We start from the raw sequence: 24,022 nt of genomic DNA, 5'->3' as shown, positions 1-24,022 counted from the left end.
CACTCAAGGAAGATGGGTCTGGCAATGGGTGCAACCTAGAATGTTCCTAGCTATGACCACAGAATGCAAGCTCAGACCTACAGGGATGCAGAGGTTATACAAGCTCCTGCACAGAATATAGGCCACAAATCAAATCAATGGGATTTACAGACACCAAGTTGCAGATGCTACCATAATCCTATCCTGACTTCCCCAGGCAGACAGCCTCACCAATGTACCCTGGAACCCCACTTCTCCAGAGCCCTGTCCCACTAGGGGAAGATAGAAACAGGCTGGGAATATGGATCGACCTGCCAGCACTCATATTCAGCAGAGAAGCAATTACAGAAGCCAGACCTTCTACCTTCTGCATAGTGATTCTGGGTCTGTGGTCCCAGAGAGAATAAGAATAGGAGAGCTTTCAAAGGAGGGGATGGGATACAGAACTCTGGTGGTGGGAATTGTGTGGAATTGTACCCCTTCTCACCTATGGTCCTGTCGGTATTTTTTTGTTTTATAAATAAATCTTTTTAAAAAGCATTTATTTTCTTTTTACATTATGTAACTTTTTTTGAAAGGAGAAAAATTAAATATTTTTCATACATATGCAAAATAGGAAGAGATATGAGAAGATAAATTTATAGAAATTTGCAAAGTAAGAACTGAATGAAAACAGTTGAATATTAAGGGGGAGTATTGGTACAACTTTACTGAATAATAGAGATACCCATTTGCAACATTATAGCAAGACTGGAAAATTTATAGACTTTTCCTTAAACTTATACCAAACTCATGTACATGTTTGTAAACTTTGTAATGGGTTTTTCTGTTCCAATCTTCATCATTACATTTCTGTGTTGCTCTTTGTAATTAATTGCCTGTGAGGTTACAAATTTGTTTCTTTGGGTTGTAAAGACATTGAAAACCAACAAAATGTGGTAGGGACACAGCCCATGTGATTATAAAGCATGTGCTTTCACCCAGATGTTTTTATTTCATCATGTTCCTTAGTGCAGATAGGATAACACTTTCATGTTCCTAGAAGTTACTTCCCTCCCAGAGTTTTCAGCTATTAATAGTGGTTTGGTTTCTTTTCCCTCTATTTGTTTTTTGTTTTTCTTTGGGGGGGGGGTATTTTCTAATCAATATTAGTTTATTCTTCCTAATAATGAATGTCTGAGAAGATGCTTGTGATAGATATGGCATAGTCCAAAAGTTGAAGTTCATTAATAATTGGAATGTTGTGGAGTATGAAGTAATGAATACTAATTACTCCTTTCATGTCTGACAGCTCCCAGTGGAACAATACATCAGCCCAGACTTTAATTTGGTTCTAGTAATGGTTTCATCAATAGCACATTAAATCAGTGAGAAGATATACAGTTGAACCTGACCCACATAGTAGATACCGCTGTCATAAAATGACCACTGGCTGACAACAGCTGGGTAATTACAAATAATTAAACTCACCAAATTCCAGACAATCCTAATTTTACATAAAATATATCTTACAGTAATAATGAACGAAAGCATATCTGGGAAGATTTATCAACACATACTTTTTTTTGCAAAGCAAATTTACTGCTTACATACTAGAAGAGCTGCTGACCTGTGAAGCATCTTCATAACATATCTCTTTAATCTTTCAAACCCCTCCCAATTTAACTGAAGTAATTCTGAATTTTAATCTTAGCTAGAATAAACTTACTGCAAGATATGTTTCCTTTTATATATCAATCTTAAGAAATACTTCTTCATCCTACATTGTTATCTTATAATTCTTTTAATAGTAGCATTCCCCATAAACTTGAATCTAATAAAACATTAGGTAGGAAAGACAAATGTCTACTTTTACAAAAATAATAATGGGAGACAGTATTTAAAGATAATTCTTTTTCTTTCTTATCTTTATTTTTTGTCACCATGAGGGTTTCTCCACTCCCAGGATGACTTTTTTTTAGAGACAGAGAGAGAAAGAGATCACAGAACTGAAGCTTCTTCCAGTGCTATGGGAGGCAGGCTCGACCCTGAGCTGCACACATTGCAAAGTTTCTCACATCTAAGTGAGCTATTTTGCAGACTCTAAAGATAAGTCTTTTATAATGACAGAGTTCCATAAATTTTTTTGCTGAAGTTAGAAGGAAAAATTGTCTTCAGAAATTGTTTTATCAAGATACCAATTAGTTAAAAATGTGTATTGCTACTCTGGGGGTAGATGCTATACATATCTATTAAAGTTGACTGTGGATCTCTTTGAATGCAGTCTGGGGTAGAATTTAAGATAGACCCATATTAAGTGTCATACTGTGATAAAGTATATTCTCTTGAGCTGGAAGCTTATGCTTTTAATTAAAATGTCTCTTGTGGGTAAGGAATTATTTTTTTAATTAATTAGTGCCATAAGATTATAGAATTTAAAATTTTCATTTCTCATAATTCCTAAATTCAGAAACTTCATAGCAGACAAAATATCTCCACAACCTTTCTATTTCTCATCAAAATTTCTCCCCCCCTTTTTTTTTTTGATAAAGACAGAAATTGAAATGGAAGGGGGAGATAGTGAGAGACACCTGCAGCACTACTTCATCACTGTCAAGTTTCCTTCCTGTAGGTAGAGACTGAGGCCTGGAACCCCAGTCCTTGCTCATTATAGTGTGTGTCCTACTGATGTGACACCACTCAGCCTGTAATTAATGTTTTTGTTTGTTTTGTTTTGCCTTCAGGGTTATCGCTGGGACTCAATGCCTACACTTAGGAATCCACTGCTTCTGGAGGCCATTTTTTCCATTTTGTTGCCCTTGTTGTTGTTGTTATTGATTGTTGCTGCTTCTGTTGTTGGATAGGGCAGAGATAAATTGAGAGAGGAGGGGAAGACGGGGAGAGAAAGACACCCACAGACCTGCTGCACCATTTGTGAAGCACTGCCCCCCCCCACACACATGTGGTGAGCTGGGGGCTCGAACCGTTTTCCTCACTGGTCCTTGCACTTTGTACCGTATAATTTTTAAAGTGTAACATTTAGGATCTACAGATAGTACCTACATAATTTTCCTAGTAATTGTTTAATTCTGTGTGAAACTACTAGTCCGAGCTGCAAAATTCTATTATTTAAAACCAAAGTTATCTTCTAAAAATATTATTGAACCAGAATTTTTTTTTAGTGGTTTATAAGATAATAAGATTACATGGGGCATAGTTCCACTCTGCCCCCACTATCACAGTCCTATGCCCTTTCACCTCCCCAGCCCCAGCCTCTATGGTTCTCACAAAGTCTTAGAGATGCTTAACTCCCCCCCTTTTTTTTTTGTGCAAGTTCATGTGTGGTTCTGTTCTCTTAAATTCCACATATGAGGAATAAAAAAATCCAGTAATTGCCCTTTACCTCTTTAAATTATATTTCTTTACTTATTTACTTATGAGAGTAAAAGAATATGAAAGAATGAGAACCAAAACATTGCTTAGCACATGCAATACTGAGGATCAAACTCAATAGCTCATGCTTGAGAGTCTAGCACTTTATCCACTGGATCATCTCCCAGGCCATGTCTCTCATTCATTAACTTGCTTTCCTAAGCAGATTCACCTCCAGTTCCATTTGTTTTGTCTGAGAGAACACGATATCATCTTTTTTTAATTGCAGAGTAGCATCCCATTGACTATATTGACTAGATGTCCCCTAACTTCTTTATCCAGTCATCTATCTGTCCATGGGCATTTAGGTTGCTCTCACTCCTTGGTACTGGGAATAATATAGCTATGAATATAGGGCTATGTATATCCTTTCAAATTATTGTTTTCATGTCTTTTGATTATGTATCCAGATCACAAAATATTATCATTTCTATTTCTTTAAGGACTCTCCATGCTGGATTCCCTAGGGGCTGCACCAGTTTGCATTCCAACCAATATGAACCTGAATTTATGTATTTGTATACAGCAGGATAGTATCTTAGTATGGAGAGGTGTGTGTGTCTCTCTCCCTCTCTGTAATCCCCCTCCCTCTCAATATATATGAAATGCTATGCTATGACCTTCATTGTTTTCTTTCCTGTTTAGTAGTGGTACGTTATTCCTGCAACATTATATATTTTTTAATTTTGGATAGGGACAGAGTAATTGAGAGGGAACAGGAGATAGAGATAGAGGTAGAGATATAAAGATAGATAGATAGATAGATGATAGATAGATAGATAAAAGTATATGCAGCATTGCTTCCTCAACCTTCCAAAAGTCTTCACCCTACATTAATTATTTAATTCTAATTTAAGTTTACTTTTATCATAGGGCATATTGGCTGTATTAACTATATAAAGCAACAAGACAGTTAACTCACTTCTATTCAAGACTTTCTTCCCTTCCTTTTCTTGAATGTCTTACTAGTTGTGTAGCTTTGAGCCAAAACCTTTCTTCAGGACCTAGGTTTGACCAACTCATATGGACTTTTTTTGCAAGGTTGCTAATAACACCTGCCCTGCTTCCAAGTGCCACACCTGATCCTTCAACTTCACTCTGGCTATGACTGTTAGAACTCATAAGTCAAATCTAGAAGCTTTTAATTTTAAACAGCAAGGAATTCAGTAAGGCTTTTAGATGTCCACTGAAAAGCTTGCCCCCCTAGTAATTTCAACCCAACCTATAAGACTATTATTTATTTATCTCAAAATGCTCCTGTTGTTGACAAAACAGATCCCCTTCTTTTGCTGCTTCTTCTTCTTCTGCTGCTTCTGCTTCTCCTCCTTCTTCAATCTTTATTTATTGGCTAGAGACAGACAGAAATTGAGGGAAGGGGTGATAGAGAGGGAGAGAGCGAAACACACCTGCAGCACTGCTTCACCACTTGTGAAGCTTTCCCACAGCAAGTAGAGAGTGGGGGTTCAAACCTGGGTCCTTGTTCATTGTAATATGTACTTTCAACCAGGTGCGCCATGACCCAACCCCTGACAAAACAGATCTGTTGAGCCTTGGAGAATGGTATTTCTCACATTCAGAGAGCTTGTTAGTTGTCTGAATTAAATTGTCCTTCTTAAAGTGAGAACATTTCATGCAATAATAAAATAGCAGAATTTTTCTCTCTAAATAGTAAAGGTTTTGCAAATTTTGCACCTAACCCAAGTGAAGACTTCCATCTGCCACATGGAAGTTCTTATTTTGGGCTGGGGAGACAGCATAATGGTTATGCAAAAAGACTTCCATTCCTGAGGCTCCATGGTTCCTGGTTCAGTCCCCAGCACTACTATAAGATGGAGCTGAACAGTGCTGTGGTGTTTCTCTCTCTCTCTCGCTCGCTCTCTCTCTCTCTCTCTCCCTCCCGTTAAAATAAATAAATAAAATATTTTTTTAAAAGTTCTTATTTTAAAGTATGTTTCTTTTCCATGCTTGATTTTAGTTGGCAACAAAAAGTAGTAACATTCAGATACTCAGCTTATCTGAACACTAGAGAAATTCATTTACATTTTTACCCAAGACTAATGGCATTGTGAACTTTTGCTGTACTTTTAAATCTTGAGAACAAATGCAACCAATAGGCAATTCATTAGTTTTCAGACGCATATGTATTTAAAAATAAGAGTTCCCTTCTATAATCTTCAATGTCAGATTATTGGTTATGCTGAGTTAATGTTGCCTCTATAAATACCCAAAACTTTTCTGACAAGCCTGATTATTTTCAAGAAATCCTTCTCTATGTCTATTACAGAAAATCTGTTGGTGTTAGCTCGGAATTGTCTACATGTTTTTTTTATTTAATTAGAAAAGTAATGATCCACAACACTGATGACCTTCTTTGACTTGAGCCTAATTAGGCTTTTTTCATGTTAGTTCACCATTTGGATGAATTAGGAATATACTTTGAACAAATTTAAGAATCCCTCATGTATTTAATTTTTATGCAGATCTGACATTAAAAAATCAAATTTGTATCTAATTTATGTATGCTTACATTTATTATAGAATAACTCATTCAGCTAATATCATACTGGTATGCTTAAGATACTGTATTTCCTTTACCTAAAAGCCAGGAAATAGAAAACTGATGCAGATTATCTGACTCAAAAATAAATAAATTAAGTGGCTCATTTTATCAATATAGCTATCCAAAACTATAGCTTTTTTTTTTTTTTACTAAGGCTGGGCACCTTGCAAACCAATGTTGTTCTCCCTTCAAAACAAAGATAGAATTTCTAACTAAAAATCAGTGGACCATGCTCTCTGAGCTGTGTTTTTATATTTTTCCCTAATGATAGTGATTGTTACTGATTCAGTTACATCCTCAATAACCTCTTATGATCGACAAGCACATAGGTTGCCAGAGGTTGTCTCAAGCTGCCCCCATCAGAGCAAATTAAACTGCAATGTGAAATGACTTTTAAACTGGGAGTCCAGAGACTCAAGTTCTAATCCCAGTTCTACCACTAAAGTATGTGACATTGAATAAAGAACAAACTCTTAGGTCCATAAATAAGAATCAGCTGAACAAGCTCTGCTATTGACCTTGCTCTAAAGTTGTAACCCTGCCAGGTGATACAGTATGCTTTTGACTCACCCCATGTTCTATCCAATTATCCCATGATACTTGTACTAGGAAAAGTCACCTTGTTTCAGACCTGAGTTCATTTCTTCAGTGTCTCCCCTTCAAGGCAGCAGCAGTTGTCAGCCAGTGAAAAAAGGAAAGAGGTTTTATTTCTCCCTTCTTGAAGGGAGAAATAAAACCCTCTGGGACAACCCCACCTTCAGTTCAGCTGCACTGTTCCCAGTTGATTCTCACTGCCATGCCATGCCAGGGCCCAGTGTGCCATCTTTCTGTGATATATGGGGTGGGAAAGCAGGTTTAAAACTGTTGTATTAGGACCCACACAAGGACCCTGGTTTGAGCACTCGGCTTCCACCTACAGGGGGTTGCTTCACAAGCAGTGAAGCAGGTCTATAGGTGTCTATCTTTCTCTTCCCCCTCTGTCTCCTCCTCCTCTCTCAATTTCTCTCTGTCCTATCCAACAACAACGACAGCAACAAGGGCAACAAATGGGGGGGGGGGGGAATAGCCTCCAGGAGCAGGGGATTCAGGTACTGTGCCCCTGTGATAACCCTGGAGACAAAAATAAATAAATAAACTAGTAAATAAAATAATAAAAATAACAACTAAACCAAAAACAGTTGCATTAAGAAATCAACCGAAGTTGAGTTTGTGGGGTTTTTTTTTTTCCTGGTTTCTGAATTTCATGTTGCTCTTTACATTTTGTTGCTCCTCATATTTTCAAGTTTAAGAGATGGTCACTATCTTCTGTGTTCTTTCTAAAAGTCATAGCCTCTGGACTAATGTCTTTAACAGAAACTACTCTGTGATTGTTTGCTTTTCCCACCCCTTTGGTTAACAAAATTGTCTTCTGAATTCTTCAAATCATGAGGGAGAGTGTTAGCATCCTGCTTAATTTCCCCAAACAGCAGATTAACTAAAAATTAACCTACCAGCAATGAAATCCACTTAGCCATTATGCAGTTTTTACCTTTTATAGATCATAAACACCCCCCAAATTGAAGATAATTTACTATCCCTGAGAAATCTGAATCTCTAAATTGATATTTCAGAGCAAAATGCAAAACTCAATTATATAGGCATATATGCTTCTCTTTTCCTGTGATTAATTTTGTCTCTTTGTAGAGTAAACCAGAGCTGTGGTAAGAGCAGATAATTTTTCCTTCCTAAACTGGGAAACAGAAATAATTCAAGGCATATGCAGATGTGCCAGAGAGATGTAGAGCCAGGGAGTCATCTGTGAGTCGTTTCAAGAAGCATGACTTTAATTGAGATCATTTGGTTAAATAAGTATTGTTAAAATTTTATCACCTGCATCCACAAGTAAGTTTGTTAGAATCCGATGCTTCATGTTTCCCATTCTCACATTTCTCTTTTCCTTAAAAGCCTAAGCAGTAAGCAATGTAGTGTAGTGACTGATGTGAAAATTGTAAGCAGGTGTTATTGAAAATCCAGTGAGATTAGCTGCTATTACTTTGAAAGATTACACTAGCACCACCAACTGGTATTAACCCTCGCACAAGGATAGACTGACTAGCAGTCTTTCTTTATGCAGCCCATGAGCTAAGAATGGTTTAAAAGGGTGTCTAACAACAAAGCCTCTTGATTGACATAGATATCTAGAGCACCTGGGCACCCAAAAAAGTCTACAAATATGTAGGAGGAACATTTCAACTGGTCAAGTGCAGGACTTGCTTGACTGAAGCTTCTGGTTTGACCCTTCACACAGCACATTACTAGAATGGTGTTCCCAGCTTCTCTGTCTTTATCTCTCAATAAATAAATCTTTCTTAAAAATTTGCACAGACTTTGTGACTCCCCCAAACTTAACTACAGTCATTCCTTGATAGCCATGGGTAATCATCCAGCTTCAGGACACCTCCCACCCCAAAATCATATCAGCAAATGCTCATATTCCTTATCATCAGCCCTCCAAATCTGAAGGTTCTGCATCTCTGAAACTGAAATTCAGCTAGTTGATTGCAGATTCCGAGTATCAGTGGATCCCTGTAGGTGAATCCTGTGTTGTTCTAGGTTTAGATGCATTAGGCAGAAACACGTCTGGCAGTGTATATGATATTTACTCTTCAACCTCTGCTCTAAGGCAAATAAATCCCTGAGACCTGAATACTCAAGACTTTCAAAAGTAAGTTCATTGTCTTGCTGGGGGTATTTTCTGATATTTGGTGTACATACATGCCTGCTCACGTATTCATATGTGTGTGCGTGTGTGCATGTGCGTGTGCACACAACCTCAAAATGTATTTGATTTCCTACCTCAGTTTCTAATACTCCTACAGGAGGCTGTCTTGATTGGTGTTATTCAGTTACATACTTTTAAAGTATAAAAATATTTAAGTTCTTTATCTGGCAATATAGATTAGTGACTAAAACACTCAAGCCCAGTGAAAATTTGAGAAATTGAATGAAAATTCAACCTGAAATCATAGAGCTATGTGGCAAACCTGGCAGTCCTATGAGCTGCTATCCAAAGGAAGAATAAGTCCAAACAACCAAGACTGGGCAGTAACAAAAAAAATGCAAATGTGGACACAAGAAGTTTATTTAAAGTATGGGTTTTACAATTATGGAAAGATGAGTATATATAAGCTTTGGTATCTGTGCTATTATTAACTGAATTTTTGATATTTATTTAATGAAAGATTGGTGGATAGACCAACAAACAGACTAGATAGAACACTGCTTAGCTTTGGCTTATGATGGTGCTGGGGACTGAACCTGGGAACTTGAAGCCTCAGGAATAAAAATCTTTTGCATGATCATTATGCTGTCTCCTCAACCTTCAGGTTTAATATCTCTTGTGTGTGGAAAACCCCAGGCAGTAATTACATGAACATTTGACTCGTCAGGTTTTTTAAATTTTTTCCATATTATATTTATTTATTATTGGATAGAGACAGAGATAAATTGAGAAGGGAGGGGGGAGGTAGAGAGGGAAAGAGACAGACACCTGCATCTCTGCTCCACCACTTGTGAAGCCTTGCCCCTGCAGGTAGGGATTAGGGGTTGAACCTGAGTCCTTGCATACTGTAATGTGTGCACTTAACCGAGTCTATCACCACCTGGCCCCTTAAATTTTTCTTTATATTCAAATCTTGGTGTCTAGGTCAACAGTAATATATTAAATAGCACTAATATTTTCTTGAAGCTACTTCTCAGATAAATTTTGGAAACTTTTGGACAGGGATACTCAAAAAATGGGAGAAATTTTATTGAATTTGTCTTTAGTTTAAAAAAAAAATGTAGAGGAATCTTGGAACTGTTTTCCATAAGGACTACACACTGGTTTACATTCCCACTAACCATGTAGAAGGGTTTCTTCTCTCTACATCCTAACCAGCACTTGCTACTGTCTGTTTTGAGGTAGACCATTCTCATAAGGGTATAGTAATATCTCAATGTCCTGGTTTGCATTTTTCTGATAGCCAATGATTGTAAACATTTTATCATATGCCTATTAGTAGTCTGAATATGTTCTTTGGAAAAGTGTTCAGTTCCTTTCACCATTTTTAAATGGGGCTGTTGATTGCTGCTGAGTTTTTTGTTTTTTGTTTTTTGTTTTTTTTTTGGATAGGACAGAGAGAAATGGAGAGAGGAGGGGAAGACAGGAGGAGAGAAAGACACCTCACCTGCAGACCTGCCTTTTTTTTTTTTTAAATGGCAGTGATATCCATTGTTTGGATATACCACCATTTGTTTAATTATAAGTTTATAGATGTCTGGCTTATTTTTTACCTTGGGAAAGTTATGAATAATGCTGTTGGGAACATTTTATATACATATACTTTTTTGAAACCAGGTTCAAGCCCTGCCCCAAACACATTGAAAGAAGCTTCAGTACTGTGATCACTCTTTGTATTAAAAAAAAAAAAAGCTAGAGCAGGCACTGGTGCTCCTAGTAGAAGACCCACTATGGCTTTGATTTGCGTTTCCTTAGCGTCTAATTAACTGAGTGTCTTTTTTTCAGGAAGTTACTAACCATATGTGTCTCTTTTGAGAAAAATATTCAGATCTTTTGCTTATCTTTTAATGGGGTAGGTCTTTTATCTTATATGTATGTCATGTATCCTACCATGGTTTAGGTGCTCTGTGCTTGTTGAGTGAATGAATGTTTGGTTTCAGATGATAACAAGAAAGATAACCAAAGAAATTATTTATATGAGACATTATTTTAATAAGTGTGACCTCATCTAAAAAAATGTGCAAGCATATGAACAGACAAGGTCAGACCTATGACCTGTACAGGAGAATTCAGGGCCACTACACTGTTTGCTACATTGATAGCCACTGCCTGATCTATTTAACAGTTGTTCTATGATTCACTCATCTTATAGTGCTGTTTCTGTTTAACAGTGGTATGAATATTCATTTTTCTTCAGAGTTAAAAAGGAAAACATTCACTATACAAATATATACTGGCTTAGAGGAGGGTTGGTACCTGGATCACTTTTCCCCTGACGGAGGGAAAAATAATTAAATAGGAAATCCTGACAAAGTAAAGACAAAGACTAGATAACATGGATTAACTCCCCGTTCACTTTCTTGAAGAATGTTCCCCCAGAATGGTCTGTTCAAGGCTTAATTCTTTTTTTTTAATTTAATTATCTTTATTTTGTTTCTTAGAAACAGCCAGAAATCAAGAGGGAAGGGGGTGATAGAGAGGGAGAGAAGCAGAGAGACACCTGCAACACTACTTCACTTGCAAAGCTCTCCCCACTGCAGGTAGGGACCAGGGACTTGAACCTAGGTCCTTGCACACTGTAATATGTGCACTCAACAAGGTGCGCCACCACCTGGCCCCAAAGGCTTAATTCTTTTTTTTTTATCTTTTAGTTTATTATTTTTTATTTATTATTTTTTTTATTTAAGAAAGGATTAATTAACAAAACCATAAGGTAGGAGGGGTACAACTCCACACAATTCCCACCACCCAATCTCCATAACCCACCCCTCCCCTGATAGCTTTCCCATTATCCCTCTGGGAGCATGGACCCAGGGTCATTGAGGGTTGCAGAAGGTAGAAGGTCTGGCTTCTGTAATGGCTTCCCCGCTGAACATGGGCGTTGACTGGTCGGTCCATACTCCCAGTCTGCCTCTCTCTTTCCCTAGTAGGGTGTGTCTCTGGGGAAGCTGAGCTCCAGGACACATTGGTGGGTTCTTCAATCCAGGGATGCCTGGCCCGCATCCTGATGGCATCTGGAACCTAGTGATTGAAAAGAGAGTTAACATATGAGGCCAAACAAATTGTTGAACAATCATGGACCCAAAGCTTGGAATCGTGGAGAGGAAGTGTTAGGGAGGTACTCACTGCAAACTCTAGTGTACTTCTGCTTTCAGGCATATATTTTGCAGTAGTTTATGGATACGTGTGAACATAAGCTCTCTCTCACAGAAACTGGTGTATATCTAGGTTATGGGACTTTGTTAGAAAGTGAACCACCTGAGATGAAATTAGAGTGTACTATAAAAGGAAAGGTCTCACCTGACTAATGAAGCTGAAGGGTTGTCATTCCACACGTGAAGTCTCTGGACACAGTCTGAAGTGAAGCATGTTGAGGTGGCAATCGTTGCGTTGGTTAGGTTGTGATCGGCGGATGCAATATTATTTGGTATGGATTGGGAGAGGCATATGGGAAAGTGGGCCCTAACCAAGGGTTACAGGACTGGGGGAAGAAGGGGCTCTATTATGGAGATATGAGGTTCCTGCTGTCTTAGGGTTCAAAAAGACAATCGATAGTTAATGTTATCATCACATTATTTGGTAATTGGCTTAACTTTGAAAAGTCCTTTTGTTAGGGTTTGCTGTATAGTATGCAGTATCTTGTATATAGCTGTGCTATTGGATGCTTCTAATCTACTTGGTCTAGGCTTTTGAGAGAGTCCGCATATCAAATACACAACCTATATATTAAAAAGATTCAGTTTGTGTATTGAAAAACTTTGAGACATACAATTGATTTTCCCCCTCTCATATTAATTAACTACTGATTTATATATCTACATTTTGCTAGGAGTGTACATAAACACCATTCCCACCACCAAAAGACTGTGACCCACCCCTCCCACCTACTCCCACCCCCCACTGTCCCAGGAAGCTGCATGTCTACCTCTCAACCACAGGGTTTTTACTTTGGTGCCCTACTTACAATTTGATCAGGTCCTGCTTTTAGTTTCCCTTTCAGATCTTCTTATTCAACTTCTTTTGATGAGTGGGATCATCCCTTACTCATCTTTATCTTTCTGACTTAGCTCACTTAACATAATTCCTTCTAGGCTTAATTCTTAATGGATCTATTCAAGGCTTAAACTCTTAATCAAAACCATAAAAGTTTTGTTGCAAATATAAGATTACTACAATAGAGTAAAAATCCACTGTCGAATGAAGATTTTAGTTAATGAATCTGATTTCTTTAGGATTCATGGCAGTCACTGAAACCTCACTAAGAGTGCTTTACATATTAAAGCCTGGTGGTTTAGGTTAATCATCTAAATTGTTTTCTACAAATGTTCCTACTAAAATAATATGGCCAGTGACTCACAAGTCTTTTCCTCACCTTAGGACACATGAGACAAAATCTCAGAACTTTAAAACATTTACCAATAGCAACATAAAAATTTGTCACATTAGAGCATTCAGGACACTGCTCTTAATTAATTTTTAATAAATATTATGGCATTATAATAAAAAGAACATTACCTGAATGCTGAAACTATTTGAACTCATTCAAAATTGATAAATAGTAAACTAACATCTCATGTGAAGTCAGTAAGAACAGCAGTAATTATTTTTTCATTTCCTTATTGGGGGATTAATTTTTTAAATATTTATTTATTCCCTCTTTGTTTCCTTTGTTGTTTTATTGTTGTAATTATTATTGTTGTTGTTAATGTTGTCATTGTTGGATAGGACAGAGAGAAATGGAGAGAGGAGGGGAAGACGGGGAGAGAAAGATAGATACCTGCAGACCTGCTTCACCGCTTGTGAAGCGACTCCCCTGCTGGTGGGGAGCTGGGGGCTCAAACTGGGATCCTTATGCTGGCCCTTGTGCCTTGCACCACCTGTGCTTAACCCGCTGCAATACAGCCTGACTCCCAGGGGATTAATGTTTTACAGTCGACAGTAAATACAATAATTTGTACATGGGTAACATTTCTCATTTTTCCATACAACAGTACAACCCCCACTAGGTCTTTTGCCATCCTGTTCCAGGACCTGAACTCCCACCCCAGAGTCTTTTACTCTGGTGCAATACACCAACTCCAGTCAAAGTTCTGCTTAGTGTTTTCTCTTCTGATGCTGTTTTTCAACTTCTGCCTGTGAATGAAATCGCCCCATATTCATCCTTCTGTTTCTGATTTATTTCACTTAACATGATTTTTTCAAGCTCCATCCAAGGTGGACTGATGAAAAGGTGAAATCATCATTTTTACTCTGAAAATGTTCAATAGTTCTAGTTTATATATTCATTTAGCTCCTTCGTTTTTTTATTGATTTTCTGCCTGAATGATCTGTAAAGTTGAAAGAGTGGTGTGTTTAAGTTCCCTACTATTAATGTGTTGCTGTTAATATATTGCTATAGCTCTTTCAGCAGATATTTGATGTATTTAGATGGCCTCTCCTTGGGTGCATAGATGTTGATAATCATTAAGTCCTCTTGATTGATTGATTCTTTGAGCACTAAGTAATGTACATCCCTATCTCTTTAAATTTTATTTTAAGGTCTGTCATGTCAGATATGATAATAGCTGTTCCTGCCCCTTTATTGTGGTCCATTGGCTTATATGGTAGTTTTTCATCTTTTCACTTTGAGTCTGTGTTTGTCTTGTTGAGTTAGGTGGGATTCCTGCACACAACATATAGTTGGATTATGTTTTCTGATCTATCTTCCTACTCTGGCCTTTTAATAGATGAATTCAGGCCATTGACATTTATTAATATTATAGGTTGAAGATATTTTAATGCCACTATTGTAGGTTTTTAGAGTGTTCTAATATATGGCATGTTTATGATGATCTGACTATTTATAGGAGAGCTTTCAGAACGCCTTTCAGGGCAGGCTTGGTAATAGTTGATTCTTTCAACTGTTGCTTGTCTGAGAAGGTTTTTATGCCTCCATCTAGTCTGAATGACAATCTAGCAGGATACAGTAGTCTTGGTTGAAAGCTTTTCTCATTGAGCGCTCAATAGATATATTGCCATTCTCTTCTGGTCTATAGTGTTTGTGTGGAGAAATATGCTGTAAGTGACTCTTGGTTTTTCTCTTGCAGCCTTCAGGATCCTTTCTTTCTCCTTATTTCTTTTTATTCTAAATATGATTTGTCTCGGTATCTTTAAGTCTTGGTTAATTCTGTTTGGGACCCTCTGGGCTTCTTGAACTTTTGTCTTTTATGTTGTCTAGACTAGGGAAGTTCTCATCTATTATGTTCTGTGGAATTCTTTCTTCCCCTCCCTCTCTTTCTTCCTCTGGTAGGTTTATAATGCATATATTATTTCTTTTGAAGTCATCCCATAGGTATCTGTTGTTTTCAGTATCTCTTAATTTTTTTGAGATCTCTTACTTCTTTCTTAGTTTTCTCTAATTCATCCTCAGTCTTGCCAAATCTGTTTTCTGCCTCATTTATTTGCTTCTCTCTCTTCCCCTCTACTGTTTTCTGTAGCTCAGCTATTTTGATACCCTGTTCTGATACTGTTTTAACTTGTTCAGCTAGTTGTGCTTGTAGTTCAGCTATTTCAGCTAATTACCTCAAGATAGCACTTTCTTTCAAGTCTCATTTGTTGTTTCTGCATTTCTGATGACAATTCTTTCAAACTCTTTCCTCACTCCTGTGACTAATTCTTAGCTAGTGTTTGGATGTTGATCTCATTTTTCTGAATTTCTATCTTTGGGGGGCTTTTAGCTGGACATTTGTCCTGGTTCATGTCTCCCATGTTTCTCCTTGACTTAACCATTATTTTTTTTAAGATAATTTTTTAAAATATTTATTCCCTTTTTGTTGCCCTTGTTTTTATTGTTGTAGTTATTATCATTGTTATTGATGTTGTTGTTGGATAGGACAGAGAGAAATGGAGAGAGGAGGGGAAGACAGAGAGGGGGAGAGAAAGATAGACACCTGCAGACCTGCTTCATGGCCTGTGAAGCAACTCCCCTGCAGGTGGGGAGGAGGGGCTCAAACCGGGATCCTTCTGCCGGTCCTTGCGCTTTGTGCCACGTGCACTTAACCCACTGCGCTACCGCCAGACTCCCCTGGTTTAACCATTATCACAGTGTTATGAGGTCCTTCTCTCAGTACTTTCCAGTCCACTAATCATTCTTACCTGGATTGACTTATGTCTAAGTAAGATACTTAAAGAGTTCACAGTTGTGAAAATTAACAGTTGTTTCAATGTTATCTCAATCCTTGAGTTGAAGGACAGTGGTTGTTAAAGCCTCTTTTGTTCTTTTTCTTCCCTGTAGGCTATGGTAGCCTGAGGGCTTTTTACCTTTAAGTAGGTTTTTTAGCTTAATCACTCACTCCTGACCAAGAGATAAAGCAGGGTGGGGGAGAGATGGCACAGTGGTTATGCCAAGAGACTCCCACCCCTTAAGGATCCAAAGCCCTGGGCTCAATTCAGCTTCTCTTCTGGCAGCCAGAGCCAAGTTAGGCAACATTGCTGAGCCCTGTGTGTTTCTAAACAAGTCCTGTTTATAGTCTATAGGTTCTGAGGCAATTATTCACCATGTTCTCATCAGGAGAACAATGTGGAAATGCTCCTACTATATAGCCCCACCACTAGACTACCAGGGTGTAGATCTTCTCTGGAGTTTCCTGGTCAGTTCTCTGCCCTCCAGTGTCAGCACATGGCCTCCCCACTGCTGATCCAGCCTCTAAGGGACAGTAGCAATGGAGACTCACTGTTGCATTTGGTAAGTCTTAGGGGAGTCCTCTTCTCCCCTCCACAGTCTTTTTTGTTCTTAAAAGACTGGAGGTTGTGCCTCAGCTGGCAAACTGACAGACTGTTACCAGCCACTGAAGAGTAGATATAGGCTTTAGTCCCAGGAGTTTCTCCTTAGGCTTCTCTCTGTGCACGAGGCATATGTGTTTTCACTCACCAGTGCCTTGGTGGGTTCCCAAAGTAGTCCTGGTCTCTTCTTGTTGTAGTTTCAGGTGATCTTTAATATTCCTTGTTCTTTAGAGATGTTTCTTGTTGGTCTGCTTCTAAGATCCCTTCTGTTTTGATCATCACGTTAGGTTTGCTTGCATCGCTTAATGCTGTGGTCTATTTACATAATCATTGTTTTGTTTGAGACCTGCATTGGTTTAATCCCCACTGGTTCACGCTCTTTTTCCACACTGCCCCCTCTCCTAGTCACATCCTGTTTTCTACCGTTTAATCCTCACTGGTTCATGTGCTTTTTCCTTCTCCCCGCCCCCATCCTACATATTTCCTCTTCCTACCTGATATTTCTGACATATCAGGAGATATAAAGGACAGGATTTTTCTAATGAACAGAGATTAGATTGATTGCACTGCATTCTTGCTCATCAATAAAGATTGAATTGCGTTCCTGCTCAGCCACGAGAGTTCCTGGTTCCTCTCCCACGTGGCTGAGTAAGCAGCAGTCTAGGTTGGCTCCAGCAGAGTTCTCTCCAACCCAGAGAGCACGTGCCCAGGAAGAAACACCCTCAGGCTTGCCTGGCAGTTTCTCACTGGAGTAGAGCTGGAGCTCAGGGCAGAGTTGTGGTCTCTTGATGCTCTGGTGATTTGGTGGGCTCCCAAAGTCATTCTAGTCTTGTCTTGTTGCAGTCCCAGGTGGTCTCCTAATAGCAGTAATTTTAATGGCTATTTAAAATGTTATATTTTAATTAAAATAATATAGGCTTTGGATAATATCATTACTGTGATGTAATTCTATAATTAAATTATTTTAAATTTTATTGATTTACTTATTTATTGACTAAAGAGACAGAAATCAAGAGGGGAAGGGAGGTCTAAAGGAATAGAGACAGAGAGACACCTGTAGCAAAGTTTCCCTCCTGCAGGTGGGGATGTGGAGCTTGAACTCAGGTCCTTGCACATTATAACATGTCTGCTCAACCAGCTATACCACCATGTTGACCCCATACTTTATTTATTTATTTATTTTTGAGACAAAGAAATTGAGAGAGAAGGGAATATAGAGAGGGAGAAATTATTTTTACACTTACATAGGAAGAATTCAGAATTTTCCTGAGTAAGATAAAATAGGAGCCAGAAAAGATGCTCTTTGTATTAGTCATACTCTCAGGCTGTTTCTATGAATTTCCACTCCTATAATGTTGAGGCTACTTTGCTAGAAGGGTTTGAAAAGTTCTAGTATTTGGGGTTTCTGACTTTCTATATGATACAGAAGTTAAAAAGAGAAAGTACTTTCAAAAGGAAAGCTTAAAGGAGCCACTGAGAGTTCTTGAGATAATCAAGGATTTGCAACAGCAGGAATCCATTACTACCTCCAGCAGTGATGCTATTATCAAGTCTATGGTCAGAGCTGTGGAAAAGGGCAATTCTAAACCTGAAATACTGTCACAGCAGAATACAGCTGAGGCAGGACCAAAACACTTCAGTCTCTCTCCTCGCCTGTACGTAATGCTCTTGCCAGTGCTTCTATTGGCCAAAGCCATCATCCTCTGGATTTTGGAATGCAGATGATAAAGTTTGTTGATGTTTAAATTCTATATAAAGTAGATTAAACAAGCAAACAATAACAAAAATTTTAAAAAATACAGAAAAGAAAAAGTAGACCTTGCCCTTAAGAGGGGTTGCATATATTCAGAGCTTTATTTGCAGTTACAAAAACCACCTTCCAGCTAGCTCATGCAGAAGCAGAATGGAGATGATTGTACAAGACTGCAAGGCATCAAGGCAACTAAGGTTAAAATGCAGTCACACCAGGTTGGGAGTATAAATCGACCTACCAATGCCCATATTCAGCGGGGAACGAATTGCAGAAGCCAGACCTTCTACCTTCTACACCACATAATAACCCTGGACCCATACTCCCAGAGGGATAAAGAATAGGAAGGCTATCAGGGGAGGGTGTGGGATATGGAGTTCTGGTGGTGGGAATTGTGTGGAGTTGTACCCACATTATCCTATGTTTTTTGTTAGTGTTTCCTTTTTATAAATAATTTTTTTAAATGCTGTCATACTTAGGGAAACATGGAGACCCATAGAACACTCTGCATGCTCCCTTTGCATTATTTTTCCATTGGAATATTGGTTTAATTATTCTCCCTGAGGAAACTAACATTATCTTTCTCTACTCCTTGGTTCACAAGGAGGACAGAGTGACTCTAACACAGACTTGTAGGTTCCAGTTCTAGTTCCAACTCTCCCTTCTTGCTTCCTTGATTCCACGCCCCAGGAATGGATTTGGAGCTGCATGTATGAGTCCAGTGGCCAAGAGAGGTGTCAGTGTGCAAAACACAAGTATGATTGTTGTGTGAGTCTGTCTGAGATGGAGATAAGAAGAATACTGTTCACGCAACTCACACAGACGAAAAAAAGGCTTCTTAAGCTTTGCTTCTGAGCTAGTACCAAAAGTATTGGAAATTTCAACTATGTGTGTACACATTTTTTCCAGTTTGTACATGTAAGCACATTTACGCTCATTTTATCCTTAAAGGATAGCAGTGTTTAAGAATAATCACAGAGTTTACCTAGAAGATAAGGTATATATGGGCCCTTTATATATTCATTGTATTTACATACAGTGTAAATTGTAGTTGCTATGGAACTACTATGAGTGAGTATTGGTTCATCACCATTTTCATTTGAGCAGTCTAATCATAATCATGTAGCTTTTTAGTAGGTAGTACTGACTCCATACAAACTAAGACTAACTGAAAAATCCTGAATCACCTGGTTGTATGGCTTAGACACAGTACAGATCATAGGGATGGAGTGATGTCTTGTGGTTCTTATGGAATGATGTCATGGTTCAGAGGACTCTCCTCAATCCTCACAGGTATATCAAGATTGGAGATAAAGAATGTGAGTTTAATAAGAACTTTCGCCTTATCCTTCACACAAAGCTGGCAAATCCTCACTATAAGCCAGAATTGCAAGCTCAGACAACTCTCCTCAATTTCACAGTCACAGAAGATGGTCTAGAATCCCAGCTGCTGGCAGAGGTTGTCAGTGTTGAAAGACCAGATTTGGAGAAACTGAAGGTAAAATAATAATAATAAATAATTTTTAGTCCCTGTTTTGCATAAATGATAAGACATGAGGTCTTAGAATTTAATCAGAAAGAACAAGGTTTAATGCACAGTGTTAAGCCATTCAGAGATAACTGCTCATAGAAGAGGTGGTTAGGGTTTTGCCCTAGTAAAGATGAACTCATTCCAGATCTTATCTGATGCAGGTAACCAGGACAAGCAAAAGGGAATTGCAGTCTTAGAAAACAGGAGTCGAAGGTAAAACTTCCTGTTGGGTTAGATGAGAAGAGACCACTTAAACCAGGGGAAGAACAAAAATGAGGAGTCATGGATTAGGGTGGAGAAACTAAGGGGCTTGTTGGTGGTTAGAACTAGTATTTCAATGGAAATATATAAGTACATCAGTTTAAAAAAATCCTGAAAGTATTTAAATTCAGCATTGAATACAGAAAACAAGGAAATAACAAAACAAGCCTAGAGCTATAGGAAGAAGGCAATAACAGAATTGAGTGGTTACCATAGACACCATATGACATACTTAACCCAAAGTATTAACCATCTAGCTTTGTATGGGAAAAGTGTGTCACTCCTGCAGTCAACTGGCAGTTCTCAAGTGGTGATTCCTAGAACAACAGCATTAACTGAGAACTCTTTTTAATACAAATTTTCAGACCACAACCCAGATTCTATTAAATGAGAAATTCTGGAGGTGGGCCCAGAAATCCGTGTTTTATATAGCCCTGAAAATAATTTTTCTTGCTCTATTTAGCAGGCTCCTACAGTAAAATCAGAAAGAAAAAAAAAGAATGCTGTGAGCAGAGGATGAGGAGAAGCATTCTAAAATATATTCACTGCAGCACTATATACAATAGCTAAGACTTGGAAACAACCCAAGTGCCCAGTGGCAGATGAATGGACAAGGAAGTTTTGGGCTATATCCACAATAAAATACTAAAAATAAAATACTACTCAGTTGTAAAAAAAAAAAAAATGATGAAGTCTTCTCTTCTGCTACAACATGGGTGGAATTGCAGGGACTTGTTTTAAGTGAAATAAGCCAGAAGGACGAATGCCAAATAATCTTACTCACAGTTGGGATTTAAGAAAGTAAAAGATTTGGGAGATTGCAGATTCAATCCCTGGCACTACCATAAGTCAGTGCTATACACTGCTCTAGTAAAAAAGAGAGAAATAACAGGAAAATACATGGAAACAAATTCAAGAACCCCAAAAGGGCATGTCAGAGAGGGTCCTAAGGGGTGCCGGGGCACAGGACCATATGTTAGAGGGAGATGACAGATTGATGGTGGGTACAGTATGGCGATGTGAAATTGGACCCTGTAACTACAACAATCTTATAAATTGAGCAGATTTGGCTGGACAAAAGATAGTCATTTAAATGTGAAAAGTGGTTTTTAAGACGAGGCCCCCAGCAGGGGCTGGGCAGTGGCACACCTGGCTGAGCATAAACATTACCATGGCTGAACCAGTCTCCACTTGCAGTGGAGAAGCTTCCTGAGAGCAGTGAGCAATGCTGCAGGTGTCTCTCTTTTTCTTTCCCTCTATAGATCCTCCTTCCCTCTTAATTTCTCTGTCCCTATCCAAAATATATAAATAAAATATTTTTAAAAGACGACCCCCCAAGCCATTTTTGCTTTCCCTCCAGCAATTAGTCATTTACTATTCAAGTGCTCTGATTAAATGTAATTGTCTGTATTCACCTGAGTTACCTGTTTTTGAGTACCAGGATATGCTGAGATCCAGGTTCTCTGATGAAAGAATTAGTTGTTGGTTAGCTCTTTTCCTGTTGTGAGGAGAGAAAGTATTATCTTACTTTTTTTAAATTAATTAATTTATTTATTCCCTTTTGTTGCCCTTGTTGTTTTATTGTTGTTTTTATTGATGTTGTTGTTGGATAGGACAGAGAGAAATGGAGAGAGAAGGGGAAGACAGAGAGAGGGAGACAAAGGAACCTGCAGACCTGCTTCACCGCTTGTGAAGTGGCTTGCCTGCAGGTGGGGAGCCAGAGCTCGAACCGGGATCCTTACTTTGGTCCTTGCGCTTTGTCCTGTGCTTAACCCACTGTGCTACTGCCTGACTCCCTCTGATCTCTGCTCTTTATAGGCTGGTGAAAATACGAGAAGTTTCTATTCCTGGGTAGTGTGCCACCACCCAGCCCCTAATATTTTCTTTACAAGATTCTTTCTCTTGGTTAAAGATAAGTGCTTTTACTTGGGACCCCTGTGTGCCTTCTTGACTTTTTTTAAAGTTAGGATTAGTGTGGTTTTAGTGTGAAGTATGTTGTCTTTTTATTTGTTTTTTTAAGCACTGCTCAGCTCTGGTTTATGGTGGTGCAGGGGATTGAATCTGGGATTTTTGAGCCACAGGCATGAGAGTCTCTTTGCATAACCATTATGCTATCTGCCCCCACCCTGAAGTATATCTTCTTTACTGACTCCATAGAATTTGTACTTAAGGAAACTGGCTTTGAAATGTGAATTTAATCACCATTTTCTCACGCTTCTCTTGGATTATGTTAGCTGGCATTAACAAAACACCAAAATGACTTTAAGATCCAGCTGAAATATCTGGAAGATGACCTCCTTCTGCGCCTCTCTGCAGCAGAAGGGAGCTTTCTAGATGACACCAAGCTGGTAGAGAGACTGGAGACCACAAAGGCAACAGCGGCAGAGATCGAGTGCAAGGTAGGAAAAGGCACAGAACACCTGGAGGGATTTAATAGTCTACTTTAGTGCCTGGGTGAAAGTGTCATTGAACTTGATCATTTCTCTAAAAGGACTGACTTAATGGGATTCAGGTGATTTTATAAACAATCCTTAAAACATGGAATACAAGGACAATGAGACAAAACAAAACAGAATTCAGTCAAATGGGGACCAGAAGATAGATCACATAGTAGAGCACACACCTTGAGCCCTACCTCTGTGTGGGAGCACCATGGACAGCACAGAGAGAGCTTCATGGATGGAGGTGTGTGGCGCCCTGGCCTCTCCTCTGTTTATTCCTCTTTCCCCCCACTTTCTCTTTCTCTCTTCCTCCTCTTCCTCCTCCTCTTCCTCCTTCTTCTTCTTCTTCTTCTTCTTCTTCTTCTTCCTCTCTCTCTCTCTCTCTCTCCCCCCCCTTCCCACCCTCCCTCTCTAGACAAAAGAATCAAAAGAAGTAGGGGGACGCTCAGTGATGGTTTCACACACACATACCCTTGGATCTTCCCCTAAACAACATAAAAAATGTGAAAAATCTAGAAAGAATAATAAAGAAAGAAATGGGGTCTGTGAGCAGGCACCAAGTTTTGGCAGTAACTCTGGTAACAAAATAAACTAATTGGACTGTGGGAGCCAGTTGTTCCATGTATGGTGTCCCAGATTAAGGCCTTTGCTCCTGATATAGGAGAACTACAACACCAGGGAAGCTTCACTGCTGTGGTCTTGGTCTTGGTTTCTCTCTCTCTCTGTCTATCTCTGTCTCTCTCTCTCTCTCTCCATCTTTGTATGAGTAAGTAAAACTGGCATAACAAATAAATTTTAATTGTGTGGAGCTGAATGGAGATGAGATGATTGAACTCGTGTTCCTCCTCATCCAGTGGAGAGCCAGTCCTTCACATTTTTTTTTACAATAAAATACAATAGATTGCACATGCATAGTATTTCCCAGTTTTCCACATAATAATACAACCCTCACTAGGTCCTCCTCTGCCATCATCAATCGTTCACATTTGACACAGTCAGCTTATTGGTTTGGTTTTTTGGGTTTTTTTTTCCTGAATGATCGAATCAGACAAAATTGGGGCCTGCTGGCTTATATGGTTTAAAAAAATTAATTAAGAGTCTTAGCATCCATTGCTGGCAAACTGACATCCTGTAGTCTCACCACAGGTTTTACAGTCTGTTGTACATTTGAGAGAAATCCTTAGAGCTAAAGTTTTGTTTACAGGCCTGCCATGGTGGGAGACTGAGCAAGGGCTGGTCTCCTGCTGTAGTGCATTTTTCACCCTGAGAAAATGACATTTCCTAAAAGCCAGTAGGTTTTTTTTCATTGAGTAGGCTGCCTGCTGATTGTCCAACATGTGCCCCAATATGGCTGAAGCACTTTGGACTTTTACAAGTGACCATTAACCCTTAAAATGCTTTGTTTGAAAATGAGGATGAGCCCTTATTTGCTTTCTGTAATATCCTCCATAATCTGTTAATTATCAGCAGAGACTCTGTCACCACACATCTAATGTATTTGTCTTAATTTAAGCAAGGAACTGGAATCCCAAATTATTCTGTCCTTTTAAGTAAGTGAATTCTAGGT

The 24,022-nt window shown here is 38.7% G+C and overlaps 1 protein-coding gene across 1 annotated transcript in view; it reads left to right on the top strand.

Moving 5' to 3' along the window:
* DNAH11 (dynein axonemal heavy chain 11) overlaps window positions 1–24,022 on the top strand; it is a 388,706-nt gene that overhangs the window by 307,883 nt on the left and 56,801 nt on the right. The window contains 2 exon segments of the mRNA XM_060196111.1: window positions 19,516–19,720; window positions 22,249–22,413. Coding sequence (XP_060052094.1) covers window positions 19,516–19,720; window positions 22,249–22,413 — 370 coding nt within the window.

The sequence above is a fragment of the Erinaceus europaeus genome, chromosome 8 (genome assembly GCF_950295315.1).
Source record: "Erinaceus europaeus chromosome 8, mEriEur2.1, whole genome shotgun sequence".
NCBI lineage: Eukaryota > Metazoa > Chordata > Mammalia > Eulipotyphla > Erinaceidae > Erinaceus > Erinaceus europaeus.
Note: the sequence above shows the minus strand (reverse complement) of the source record. Positions and strands in the feature narration are given on the sequence as shown.